The 14,374-nt window shown below is 38.7% G+C and overlaps 1 protein-coding gene across 1 annotated transcript in view; it reads left to right on the forward strand.

The window, feature by feature from the left end:
- Positions 1-14,374, forward strand: part of SPATA16 (spermatogenesis associated 16) — a 223,503-nt gene that overhangs the window by 124,854 nt on the left and 84,275 nt on the right. Inside the window, exon 4 of the mRNA XM_060010153.1 lies at positions 11,144-11,228. Within this exon, the coding sequence (XP_059866136.1) occupies positions 11,144-11,228 (85 nt within the window). The remainder of the gene's footprint in view (positions 1-11,143; positions 11,229-14,374) is intronic.

The following is a 14,374-nucleotide window of genomic DNA, read 5'->3' on the forward strand; positions in this document are numbered from 1 at the left end:
AGAACAGAGGCATGAACTATTTAAAGGGCTCTAGAAAAGTGCAGAAAGCAAATCTGAACACATCATAATTCTGCCTAATGTCCTCACTGAATACATATCATGCATAAAAATCAGCAAATGCTTTTATGTTACTTGTATAACCTTCTGCTGTCTTGGAAGAAGGCGCCCGTCTTCCACCAGTGAGCTGTTAACACTTGGAGAACAGATTTTTTATCGTATCTTGATGAGATTTTCACAAATAGGTTTTGTTTTTAGTAATGGTGTTTTGTTAAGGTGGTTCTTCTATTTGGATTAAATTGAGAATGCTACCCATAAAATTGTTTTTAAAGATCCATTCTCCTCGGGTCACAAGTGTCCTGTGTAACAATTTCGACCGTATAAAGATGTTCCCCAGGTATAAGCTACCCCTCTCCGAGCTCCTCATTCAACTCATTCTGACCTTTCACACCATTCCTATCCTTTCAGTACAGAAACCAAGCTTGCCTGAGTTGGGAGCATCGGATTCAACCTGCGACCCTCACCATCACCACATTCACCCTCTGGTTGACAACACTAATGTTAATAACAATGGTATCAACCTAAAATGTGTAGGTTTCATTTCATAGACTTCAAACCGTTTTACAAATATTATTACTTTTACACGCACACACACCCTTCCAGAATATAGGTATTATTAAAAATCATCTTCATTCTAGAAATGGACCACAGAATGTTAGGAGGAAGACTTGGATTAAGTGACTTGTCCAAGGTCAAGCATGTTCTAAAAGAGTAAGAGGCATGACCCCATGACCTGGGTTCAGCCTTCACATACGACCACACACGCAACATTCCCTCTTTCCTTTTCTCCCTCACTATCTGGTGCTTAGGCTATTACACCTGAGGGAACATTTTCTAAGACGAACACGCTCTTCCACCACTGGGCAGATTTCTTCTGGCTTTTTTGTTTCATTTTGGAGCCAAAAAATTACCCTGCTCAAGATCGGTAAGGAAAAATGCTCTTGATAATGTAGTCTCGACTAAGAAATGTTATGAAGTAAAAGACAACCTTAAAAAATTGAAAACCTGTTCCATCAACCTTTTTAAAAAAAAAATGTATTTATTTATTTATTTTTGGCTGTGTTGGGTCTTCGTTGCTGCGCGGGCTTTCTCTAGTTGCTGCTACTCTTTGTTGCGGTGCGCGGGCTTCTCGTCGCAGTGACTTCTCTTGTTGTGGAGCATGGGCTCTAGGCACAGGGGCTTCAGTAGTTGTGGCTCACGGGCTCTAGAGCACAGGCTCAGTAGTTGTGGCACAAGGGCTTAGTTGCTCCACGGCATGTGAGATCTTCCCAGACCAGGGCTCAAACCCGTGTCCCCTGCATTGGCAGGCGTATTCTTAACCACTGTGCCACCAGGGAAGTCAACAGTTTGGCAAGAAATTAGCATCAAGGAACTCCAACAAAAGTTAATAAAGTCTTGTAAAAGATGCACAAGAAAAGAATGGCATTATGGAAATAGTACATTACCAGAGTTAAGAGGCCAAATTTTGATGACAAATATATCTGTTTCAATTCTGACCCTTTCCCTGCTTTTTTGGAAAACTAGTCTCCTCAATTTGAGGAACCTCAGTTTCCTCATTTCATAGGTTGGTTCTAAGAATTCAATGAGATGTAAAAGCAATTACTATGTACATGGTAAGCTCTCAAGAAATATTGGTTGCTGTTACAAATAACGATACTATTACTGTTGTTGCGTGTAATGGTTATCAACTGAGAATCTAGAGACAGGCAATATTTGAAATTCCAGGCTAGTAGGCAGACAGTGAACTTCAGGAAAAACTCTCATCCATTACTGGACAGTCTTGCAGGAGCAAGCGTGGCTAGAACTCCATAATAACCACATCTGGAATGATAATCAAGGTAGGAACGTATTAATTAGATTTGGTCTGCAAAAGGTAGAGACTTGGTCTCGGGGACAACTTTCAAAGAATTAAGCAATTAGTTACAGAGGCAGACTTGTTACAAAGGTCCAGAGTGAAACTATAACTTCTTCAATGTCCACCAACTACTGAAATGCACGAACCCACAGCATTATAGGAGCTGGGCCTCCTGCTGAACCACGCATGACTTAGGGGTAGTGGAGTGGGCGAGAGGATGACCAGAGCAAAGCACAAACAAAAGCAGATATAAATTACTGAGCACTGTATTCGTCAGGTTCTCCAGCGACACAGAACCAATAGGAGATAAATATACAGAGAATTGGCTTATGCATTTATGGGGGCTGAGGAGTCCTATGATCTGTAGCTGGAAAGCTGAAGACTCAGGAGAGCCAGGGCTACAGTTGTAGTCTGAGTTTAAAGGCCTAAGAACCCAGAGAGCCGATGATGTACATTCCGATCCAAGTGTGAGTCCAAAGGCAGGAGAAGACCTGTCTCAGCTTGAAGACAATCAGAAAGTGAATTCTCCTTTACTCAGCCTTTTTTGTTCTATTCAGGCCTTCCACAAGTCAGATGAACCACCACCACTCTGGGGAGAGCAATCTGCTTTACTCAGTCTACAGATTTAAATATTAATCTCACCCCCAAACACCCTCACAGAAGCGCCTAGAATAATATTTAATCAAATATCTGGGCACACCGTAGCCCAGTCAAGTTGATACTTAAAATTAACCCCACAAGCACCTACTATTTACCAGGTACTGTAAGAGGCACTAGAATGGTAGTTCCCTGTGGTTTAGTCTAGAGCTGCTTCCAGTGCTGATGGAGATGTTCTGTGTCATTCAACATAGCAGCCACTAGCCACATGTGGTTATTGAGCACTTGAAATGTGCCTGTGTACCTGAGACACTGAATTTTAAATTTTAATTTTAACTCATTTAGATATAAATAGCCACATATGGCTTAGTGGCTACCATATCAGGTAATACAGGTCTAGGGAAAGAGGGTAATAAACAAGTAAACCAACAAGTAAGTTACACAATGTGAGACTTATGCAGGAAAAGGATAAGGTTCTGGCTGAGGTAGGGCAGAACTTGTTTAGATAAAATGGTCAGAGTAGGCCCCCCTGAAGAGGTTATCGATGTTTAAGCTAAAGCCTAAAGGCCTAACTCTTGAGAAGAAGCAGCCAGATGAATAACTGAGGAAACAGAGTCCAGGCAGGAGGAACCACATGCACAAACGTCCCAAGGTAGGAAACTTTGTATTTGCTTTGAGCAACTGAGTAAGCCACACTTGACTGGAGGATGATGGAAAATATGTTGAAGAGGAAAACAAGAACAGCCTATTACAAGAGTGGGAGGCCACCATAGGAGCTTGGGTTTTATTGAGGTAATTTACAGTTACATTTTTTAAAGATCATTGTGGCTGACTGCTGCGTGGAAAATATATGAGCCTGCAAAAAGATGCATGCGTGCGTGCGTGCATGCGTGCGTGTGTGTGTGGTTGCTTGAGTGAAACTGCTAGTTTGGCTCTCCTCCCAAACAGAATATAATCTTTTTAATACTAGTGTGTATTTGTATTCAAAAGGAATATGCACTTTGCATCAATGTTAATTTATGTGAAAGTAATGGCATGTATATACATACACTCTTGAGCTTTCTGAAGTACAAAAAGAAGGAAACAACATGTTAAATATGTTGAAAATAAAGAAGAATTCTGTATTTAAACCATCCAGTAGGGCTTCCCTGGTGGCGCAGTGGTTGAGAGTCCGCCTGCCCATGCAGGGAACACGGGTTCGTGCCCCGGTCCGGGAAGATCCCACATGCCGCGGAGCGGCTGGGCCCGTGAGCCATGGCCGCTGAGCCTGCGCGTCCGGAGCCTGTGCTCCGCAACGGGAGAGGCCACAGCAGTGAGAGGCCCGCGTACCGCAAAAAAAAAAAAAAAAACAAAACTATCCAATAGATACATTTCTAAGAAGTACCCATACCAGTTACATAAATGAAATAGCTGCATACAAACTCCATAAGATTGTCCTTGGACTCTTGAGAGAGGTCAATTTCTGGTTGTAGAAGAAAGAAAAGGAGGAGGAGTTTGAAACAAGTTGAAAAGACAACCATGAAACAGACTAATGTCAAGCAAAGAGGACCCACAGAGAAAGATTAAAGCAATTGGAGTTAATTAACCTAGGGAAGAGAAGATTAATAAATTATTGTGAGGATATGTAGAACTGCTATTCAGAGGATAAAGTCTACTTGGGGTTGCAAGTATCACTGGATAGAAAGCTGAAGCCTGCAGACTAAAACTGCAGAAGACGCTGTTTATGGCTGTGAAACTCTGGAATCAGTGAGCAAAGCAGAGTAATATCCTTCCATGAAGGTCTTTAAAACAGAATAGATTCTCTTCATCAGTCTCATTTGAAAGATTTAAGTGTGATCCTGCCCAAAGGCAAGGTGCTGAACCGAATGACTTTTCAAGGTCCTAGCCAGTCAGCCCAATGAGACCACGCAGCTGATGGTGTGCTATGATTTTCTTTTGTTTATCCATATCTTACTGTTTTACACCACCATGTGGCCACACTGAGTAGAAATGCTATAAATTTTGAATCTGAACATAGGCCTTGAGAAATGTCAATAATTCTCATACTTTTAGAATTGCACAGTCTGTTTAGAAATATTCAATGTGTAAAGTCACCTGGCATGAATATCTTTATATTGTACATAGTGACCCTGTTTCAGTATTAATTTGGAAAACAACACTGATACTTATCGTATAAATAATAACATGTCAAATTCTTTTATTGTGTATTTGCTATTTGATAGAAATCGTATTTGATTCACAATAAGCTGAGTTCATGACATAAAAATCTTTTATTTTAGATGCATATATATTTGAAAGCCAGATTCTGACCCTTTTATATTTAACAGATGTATTAAGCAAATGAGACTTCAGAAAAAAAATTTTTAAATGAATTCAAATACAGTATCAAAAGAATGGTAGATCTGCTTGCAGGAAAACAATAATTGTTGACACATTTCTACAGACATCACGTTAAAAATAATTTTAGGGCTTCCCTGGTGGCGCAGTGGTTAAGAATCCGCCTGCCAATACAGGGGACACGGGTTTGATCCCTGAGCTGAGTGTTGCATTGGATTCTACATTGGACAAATTAAATTGACAAAGCCCAGTCTGTCCCTCCATTCCCATGTCACCTCTAGTACAAAAGCTTTCTGTTAAATACAGACAGTGAGGTAGACCTAGGGTCAGACTGCTTGTGTTACAATCCTAGTAAACTCTGTAACTCTCTGTAGGCCTGAGGATTTTTGTAATGAGAATTAAATGTAAATAAATTAAATAAGGTTTCATCACTTAATCAACAAATATTTACTGAGTGACGACTACACTATATAGTGCCCCACTAATAGTGCCAGGCACTATCCTAGGCACTGCAGAGAGAGCAGTGAATCAAACAGACAAAAACCTCTGCCCTCTGGGAGCTTCCATTCCAGTAAAGAGCCAGATAGTAAATATTTTAGGCTTTGTGGGCCATAAGGTCTCTGTCACAATTATTCAACTCTACCACTGTAGCACCAAAGCGGCCACAGGCAAAATGTAAGCAACGCACAAGTGCATGAGCATTGCTATGTTGCATTAAAACTTAATAAGCAAACCCAAGTGGCAGACTAGGTTTGGCCCACAGGCCATGGCTTGCTGACCCCCATAGTAGAGGAAGACAACAATAAACACCACCAAGATGAAAAATAATAAAATAAACACGATGTGGAATGGCGATAAATACTGTGGAAAAAGCAAAAACAAACAATGGTATGGATGGTATTGGAGTGTGTCAGGGTAATCCTTACTGAGAAAATAACACCCGATAAAGACCTGAAGGAGGTGAGCAAGAGAGTCAGGGGGTGTCTAGGGAAAGAACATTCTAGACAGGGACTGTCAGGTGCAAGATCCCAGAGGCAATAGAGTACCTATTCTTTTTGAGGAAAGCAGGTGGACAGTTTGGAGAAAGTAGGAAATAAGATCAGAGAAGTAATATGTGACCAGATGGCATGAGGCTCAACTGCCGTTTTAAAGACTGGTTTTCACTCTGAGTGAGAGAGAAGCCTTTGCAGTTTTAAGCACAGCAGTGACCTACTCTGGTGCACTAATTTTAATGGGATTGTTCTGTCTGCTGTGTTGAGAATAGACGGAGGGAGAAGCAGGGAGTCCAGTTTGGAGTCTGTTGCAATAATCCCGGTAAGACATGATGGACCAGATGGTAATGCTGGAGGTGGTGAGAAGAGGCAGGATTCTGAAATAGGTCAAAGATAACCTGACCAGAATTTTGTCTTGGATTGGATGGGAAATGTGAGAGAAATAGGGGAATCAATGATGACTCCAAATTTTTTGCCTGAGAAACTGGATAGATGGAGAAGACTACTAGAGCTTGGGGAAGAGGAAAAAAGGAAGATCAGGGTCTCAGGTATGGAAATACCTATTACGTATCCAAGTAGAGATGTTGAAAAGCAGCTTTTGTAAGAGTCTGCAGATCCAGGAAGAGGACTAAACTCAGGGTATAAATGTGTGAGTTGTCAACCAATGGGTGGTGTCTAAAACCATGAAACTGGTGAGATCACCAAGTGATTAAGTACAGAAAGAAAGAGAATGGGCCCAAGCATTGGGCCCTGGGGAGCTCCAAGTTTAGGAGTCCAGAGAGAAAAGGAGACAACAGCAAAGGAGACTGAAAAGAGCAACCAGTAAGACTGGAGGGAAATCATAAAGAGCAGAGTTGTGGAAGCCCAGTGGGAAGTAGGTACTGGAAGAGAGAACAATCACATCAGTTACACCTGAGAGTATGTGTAAAATGAAGACTGAGAATTGAGCCACTGTGTTTAGGAGTGTGGAGACCATTAGTAGCATTGACAAGAGCAGTTTCAGTGAAGTGGGAGGCATAAGAGCCTTGTTGGAGTGAGTTTTTTTTGAGAGGAGGTTTTGTTCTTTTGTTTGATTGGGTTTTCTTTAAGAGAAAGAATTAAGTTAACTGGAAGGGAAGTGAATCAAGAGAGGTTTGGGGGCTATCTTGCTTTGTTTTAAGGTGGTAGAAAGAACAGCATTTTTGTGTGTTAGTAGAAAAGCCCCAGGAAAAAAGGAGAAATTTGAAGACAGAGCAAGAGGGAAAGAGAGAAAGAGAAAGAGAATTGCTGGAGCAGTTTCCATGGGTGGGCAAGACAGGATGCGATCTGGTGCAGAACTGTGGGTGGGCTGGATTCACATTCTGCATGTAAAGGGCTTATCATGGTACTCACTCAGCACTTAGTAAATCTCAAAACCCACAGATATTAAACTACTAGCGTCTGTCATACAGAGTGAAGTAAGTCAGAAAGAGAAAAACAAATACCATATGCTCACACATATATATGGAATCTAAAGAAAAAAAAATTGGTTCTGAAGAACCTAGGGGCAGGACAGGAATAAAGATGCAGACACAGGGAATGGACTTGAGGACACGGGGAGGGGGAAGGGTAAGCTGGGACAAAGTGAGAGAGTGGCATGGACATATATACACTATCAAATGTAAAATAGATAGCTAGTGGGAAGCAGCCGCATAGCACAGGGAGATCAGCTCTGTGCTCTCTGACCACCTAGAGGGGTGGGATAGGGAGGGTGGGAGGGAGGCTCAAGAGGGAGGGGATATGGGGATATATGTAAATGTATAGCTGATTCACTTTGTTGTACAGCAGAAACTAACACAGCATTGTAAAGCAATTTTTCTCCAATAAAGATGTTAAAAAAAAAAAGCGTTGGCTAATGTGATCTTACCATTCCAGTGCAGCTACAACATTCAGTAGATTAATGAAAATAAGTTGAATAGAATAAAGATGATGACAGGAGGACATTCAGAAGCAACAGTGAATCACACTGACTAGCATCTAGGATATTGGTCTAAAGGTAAACAAAGATACCTGAAGAAAAGTAAGAAGAGTGATGGGTTACTGTTTCCTTTTGACTCATGAGGTGAGTTAGCCAAAACCAGGATCCCACAGGTACTTGACTCCTTGTAGATACTCCGGGTTGATTAATTATCTTTGCCCTTTCAAAACTCAGCATGATGAAAAACCGCTACTCTTGCCTCACAGATATTGCATGGTATACGTAATGTTATTTCCATGCCCTTTTCCTGTTCTTCCACTAATTTTAACACTGATACATAAATGCTAAGCTGTAGGACAGAATCATGGTAGGGAACCAGACAAAGGAAGGTGGGTGGTAAAAGTATAACTGCCATTTCCACTGGGAATAAAATGGGGTTGGAGCAACTACAACCTAAATTGTGTTCCTAATATGAACACAGCTCTGTGCCAGGTACTGGAAGAAATACACTATACTTATGAAAAAGATCCCAGCAGACATGCAGCTCTATGAAACCATATTTTGTTATTTAACACAGGTATCTTTTTATGATTATAATAATTGTGCTTCACTGAGGGCAGGTAGCAAATTTCAATGAATCTTAATTCCTCACTTATTTCAATATAAATTTGGAGATGTGTTCCTTGGGAAAAAGACTTGAGCCCCCAGGTGGCATAAAATCATACTTCAGAAAGTAGCAGTTTGGTGGACTTCCCTGATGGCGCAGTGATTAAGAACCCATCTGCCAATGCAGGGGACACAAGTTCAATCCCTGGTCCAGGAAGATCCCACATGCCGCGGAGCAACTAAGCCTGTGCACCCCAACTACTGAGCCTGCGCTCTAGAGCCTGCAAGCTACAGCTACTGAAGCCCACACCCCTAGAGCCCGTGCTCCGCAACAAGAGAAGCCACCGCAATGAGAAGCCCGCGCACCGCAACGAGAAGAGTAGCCCTCGCTCCCCGCAACTAGAGAAAGCTGCAACGAAGACCCAACGCAGCCAATAAATAAATAAATTTTTTTTAAATCATGCAAATAAATAAAATTTAAAGAAAAAGAAAGTAGCAATTTGACAACACATTATAATAGAAAAAGCAACTTTTGGAAAACATTAATAAAACTCCTAATTTTACAATGGTGAACTCAAAACCAACTCACCAAAAGCTTTACAAATGCAGGAAAGCCCTAGAAGCCCACTGTCGTGACCTACCTCCTCATCTCTCACAATTGTTCCAATCCAAGGATGGCAATAACTAATATAATAGAAACAATCGATTCAGATTTTGCTTAACTCAAGATTCTGTGTCTATGATCCAGGATTATCTTTTAACAATTTTTGCATGTTTCAAAATGGTAAAGTTTCTTTCCTGAACTCTGCTCAGTAATTTTAGTACAATATGTATGTTGTCCCTGAAATATTTAAGGAGGCCTGTGACCAGAACGTATAGAAGCTGGCCTCTGACTATTGATTGACAATTACATCAATGCTTGCCACCTGTTGCTCAACCTAATACTTTGTTTATCTTAGAGTTAGGCAAACCATGCCAAATCTGACCCAGCACATATGTTTAGTAAATAAAGTTTTAATAGAACACAATCGCCCTTATTTTTTAACTTATTGTCTACAGCTGCTTCTGAAAGGCAAAGGTGAGTAGTCATGGCCCACAAAGCCTGAAATATTTACTGTCTGGCCCTTTACAGAAAGAGGTTGCTCACCCCTGGTTTAACTAATAGCTGGTGTCCTCATTAAGCAATGTTTGCTTGAGCCATATTTACATATCCAAATGCTGAGGGAAGGAGGAATCAGAGTGCAGAATCAAGTCATCACGTCAGAGGACCCAACTTGTATGAATACAGTGTGCGCTGTCCTTGGCAGTGAGACTTTACATTCTTCCTTGATTTCTTACAAATCCAATTTATAAAATACATTTCTATTAGGTGACAGGCATCTACATGTCAAGTAGACTTCCTTTTTAGGTTGTCAGGGGAAGAAAATTTTTACAAGTGTTTCAATCAAAATGCAAATATTTGAAATTTACTTTGCCCCTCTCTAGTCTGATTTTTATAACTTGTTTTCTACCCTGTACATGTTCATGCAATATGAAAACCTCCTAGTTCGCTTTATCTTATCATTAAACTAGGGCTTTGAAAAATATAAAAGGATTTCTGAAAGACAACTTATTCTTAAATTATTGCCAGTTATTTTGAAATGTCAATGGATAGCTTCTTTCCAATACCACATGTGTAAAAAGAGAAATGCTGAGCTGCGTAATCCTTCAAATGGTGGTATTTTTTCCCATTGTTAACCTTTAGAGTCCTCATTTTTGTCTGTCCTGAGCGAGAATCTAAACATTCTAATTCTTCAGCAGAGTACCATGGTAAGTTTATAGCTGCTCTGCCTTAGACAACATATATATTTACGGAAGGAAAATTTCTAATTCAATTTACAATTATGTCAGGAAACAACACGTATCTTGCAGGCAAAGATAAGAAAAACATTCAGGGTACACAGTGCTAGGTCTGCTTAAATAAATAAACTTTTGGTAATAGTGATTAGGTACACAGGATTATTATATGTCTAATTGGCCAACGTGACAATTTGGAATTACTTCCAGTCACATTTAATTGGATTTGGAACCTCTGGAGAAAAGAAAGGCCTAGCAGAGAAACAGCCATAAAAGTAAACTGTTTTTCCAAAGGGTGCTAAGCAATGAATTAATATCCATTGCACAATAGTTTTTAATATGGCCTCAGCTTAGTAAGACTAATGCAGTGGTCGTACACACTAGATTCCAAAACTAATTCAATTAAACACAAAGGCCGGGGGAGGGGGGTGTTTGTTGAATTGGAAAATTTTTTATTTTCAATTTTAAGGAGACTACTTTAATCAGAGGTGAATAATCCTCAATTTAGGTAAAGTCTGAGATATGCTTTAGTACCAGTATAATAGTTAGCTATATATGCTACGCTAGGTTTGAAGGTGTTCTAGAGTCTATAAAATATATGTTACTCTATAAATGCTTTGAAGCTTAATAAGAGGTAACCAAAACAAAGCATTCTCTCATAGTCTTTAAATATTCTTATACTGTACAAACAGAAAAGCAATGTAGAAGACAAATGGTGTGTTGCTTCTTTTACAGTTTTAGTTTTGGTACCAAAAAAAAAGACCTACTTTCTACATTCTAAACTGCGCCTTATGTTTTGCTTAATATTAGTCTAGTCACATTTATACATTACAAAATCTTCTTCTTCAGTATTTATATATACTGCCTGTTATAGTTTTCCTTCTGTCCTATAAATTTGTTTTTTAAAAAATCTGTCCTTGTTCTTAGGAGTGCCATGATTGCTGACTACATGTTCTGGCTCTGTGGAGGAAGTGAACAGTCTATAAGCAAGCTCATCAAACTATACTGGCAGGTAAAAATTGATGTCCCAACTAGGGAGGAGGAGCCCATTTCATTTTTAGAACCAAAATGAAGGATTGGTGCTTAAAAGACTGCTGAAAAAGGTAGCTCTGGGCATATCAATCAGAAGGACACTACTCAGTAGTAATGTATTTATAATGAAGTAGATTTTCTGAGACTAATTTTAAGGGCAAAATTCAAGGTTGTTAACCCTTGGCCCATACTTCAGTTTTACAACCCAATATAAATTTTAGACATCCCAGGAACTACTTTCCCAGGCATGCGACTATAATGACATGATCCTTTAAAAAATGAACACTGTATTTTCATAGATTCTTCTTAATCTATAACCTGTAAAAGCAGATGCTAGAAGTACTACCAATTACATAACAAAGGAAAATACAAAGATCCATTGTATTTGTGGGGTAACGTAGTATTTGAAACACTTAACCAGTACTAAACTGCATATCATCTTTTTTATTTGTTATTCAAAATGGCAGCAAGAAGTCATACCAAAGGTCAATTGGATGTCAAGAGGAGAGTCAGAATTTCTTAGAATTTTTAAAATTTAGAATTTACTAGTTCAGTCTCCTTCGCAACATACAAATCTGTTCTTAACCTATCCTCTCCCCACAAATTGTCAATGACTTTCTGACGAAATATATTCAAAGTGAAGAGCTCACTTATCCCCCAAAAAACAACATCTAATTTGCTAATTATTAAACTGTTTTCCTCATTAAAATAGATTTCTACTTCCTTAAAACTTCCATCAAGTAGTTCCCAGTGAGGCCACATGGACCCAATGGAAACCCACTTCCAAACGAAATATTTTCAAATATTTGAAAATCCAGTACAGACGCTAACTCCCTCCTCCAAATCTTCTCGTCTCCAAACTGTGTGTGGCCTTTTTTTTCTTTGTATTTAAAGATGGTTTAACGTTATTGAACATGAACCTTTTCAACCAACTAGAATAAGATCTGCTAAAACACTAATATGAAAGTGAGAAATAATTGTCAACAGTCGTCTGATACTTCCTGATTTTTCCCACATTTTCACTATTGTGTCTTGACCCCTAGTTTTCTGTTTCTATATCACATGCTGTCTTCCGTAAACAATAAAGTATTAGGTTTATCATATAAAATTCTCATTAATTTGTATGGTTCTGTCTAAATATTTGGAGCTCAATTTACCTAAAAATAAAGATTTAAATTAGTCCTAATATACTTGACACCTGTAAATTGACCTTAAAGTAGATAAAATTATTATTATTTCAAAAAATTATTAATTTGCTAATAAGTGCAAGACTTTCCTAGGGGAGTCTGGAACATGCAAAATAGTAGCTTATGTATGTAAGTAAATAGTTGTAAAAGAATTGCTAGATATGAAAAATAAGGAAATAATGTCTATTGCATAGATACAGTAAAAAGAAAAGGGCTTTTTATTAAAGTATTTCAGAGGCTTTTGAAGAAAGGTGGGAAAGGAGTTGAATCTTGAGGGTTAGATGATATTCAGCAGGCCTGGCATTTACTAGTTCGCAAACAAATGTTTGTTTCAATTTATTCATTCATCAAACAAACATATATTGAGTACCTACTGTTTTATCTACATTGAACTAGGAAAAAATAGATTCAATGTTGGTGCAACCTAAGATAGGTTAAGAGCTTGAAATTTTTGTAAATAAATTTTTGTCTGTTTTCTTTAGCTTTCAAAGAGCATTAATATCCCTATTTTATTTACCTAAAATAAAATAAAAATTTTTTACTAAAAAATATCTCCACTTACCAATACGTGCATGTTTGCTACACAAAAAAGGAATAAAAAGAATACTATTATTTTACTATTCTGCATTAATAAAAGTAACAAAAACCTATTTGTCCTTGTATTCTCTTTTTCTCCTTTAATTTGAAGCAACGTGGTATATTGAAAAACGGTCCTCATCTGGAGGAAGTCAGATCTGACTCAGTCCAAGTTCTAACACCAACACCTAACCTAAAACAGGCTAGTCTCTAGAGGCGCTTCAAGTAGAAAATAAGAGGTAACTGGCATAAGACATTTGAGAAGGTCTATGCTTAAAGCCCATCTTAGCTCTAAAACCTCATGTTTTCAGGTATATCCAAATATGATGTCATACACCTACTGAATGGGAGAAAACATTTGCAAATGATATGACTTATGAGAGGTTAATATCCAAAACACATAAACAACTCATACAACTCAACATCAAAAAACAAACAAACTGATTAAAAAATGGGCAGAAGACCTGAATAGACATTTTTCCAAAGAGGACCTGCAGATGGCAAACAGGCACCTGAAAAGATGCTCAACATTGCTAACTATCAGGGAAATGCAAATCAAAACCACAATGAGATATCACCTCGAACCTGTCAGAACAGCCATCATCAAAAAGACCACAAATAGCAAATGTTGGCGAGGATGTGGAGAAAAGGGAACCCTCTGACACTGTTGGTGGGAATGTAAATTGGTGCAGCCACTATGGAAAGCAGTATGGAGGTTTCTCAAAAAACCAAAAATAGAATTACCATTTGACCCAGGAATCCCACTCCTGGGTATATATCTGAAAAAAAATAAAAACACTAATTTGAAAAGATACATGCATCCCAATGTTCATAGAAGCATTACTCACAATTGCCAAGATATGGAAGCAACCTAAGTGTCCATCAACAGATGAATGGATAAAGAAGATGTGGTGTGTGTGTGTGTGTGTGTGTGTATATATATATATATATATATATACACATACATACATATAGATGTATAAATACATATGTGGTGTATACACACACACACACACACACACACACACACACACACACAAAATGGAATACTACTCAGCCATAAAGAAGAATGAAATTTTGCCATTTGCGACATGGATGGACTTGGAGGGCATTATGCTAAGTCAAATAAGCCAGACAGAGAAAGACAAATATTGTATGATGTCACTTATATGTGGAATCTTAAAAATACAATAAACTGGTGAAGATAACAAAAAAGAAGCAGACTCAGTGATTATCAGTGGGGAGAGGGAAGAGGGGAGGAGAAATATAGGGGTAGGAGATTAAAAGATACAAACTATTATGTATAAAATAAGCTACAAGGATATATTGTATGACACAGGGAATATAGCCAATACTTTATAAT

The sequence above is a fragment of the Delphinus delphis genome, chromosome 4 (assembly GCF_949987515.2).
Source record: "Delphinus delphis chromosome 4, mDelDel1.2, whole genome shotgun sequence".
Taxonomy (NCBI): domain Eukaryota; kingdom Metazoa; phylum Chordata; class Mammalia; order Artiodactyla; family Delphinidae; genus Delphinus; species Delphinus delphis.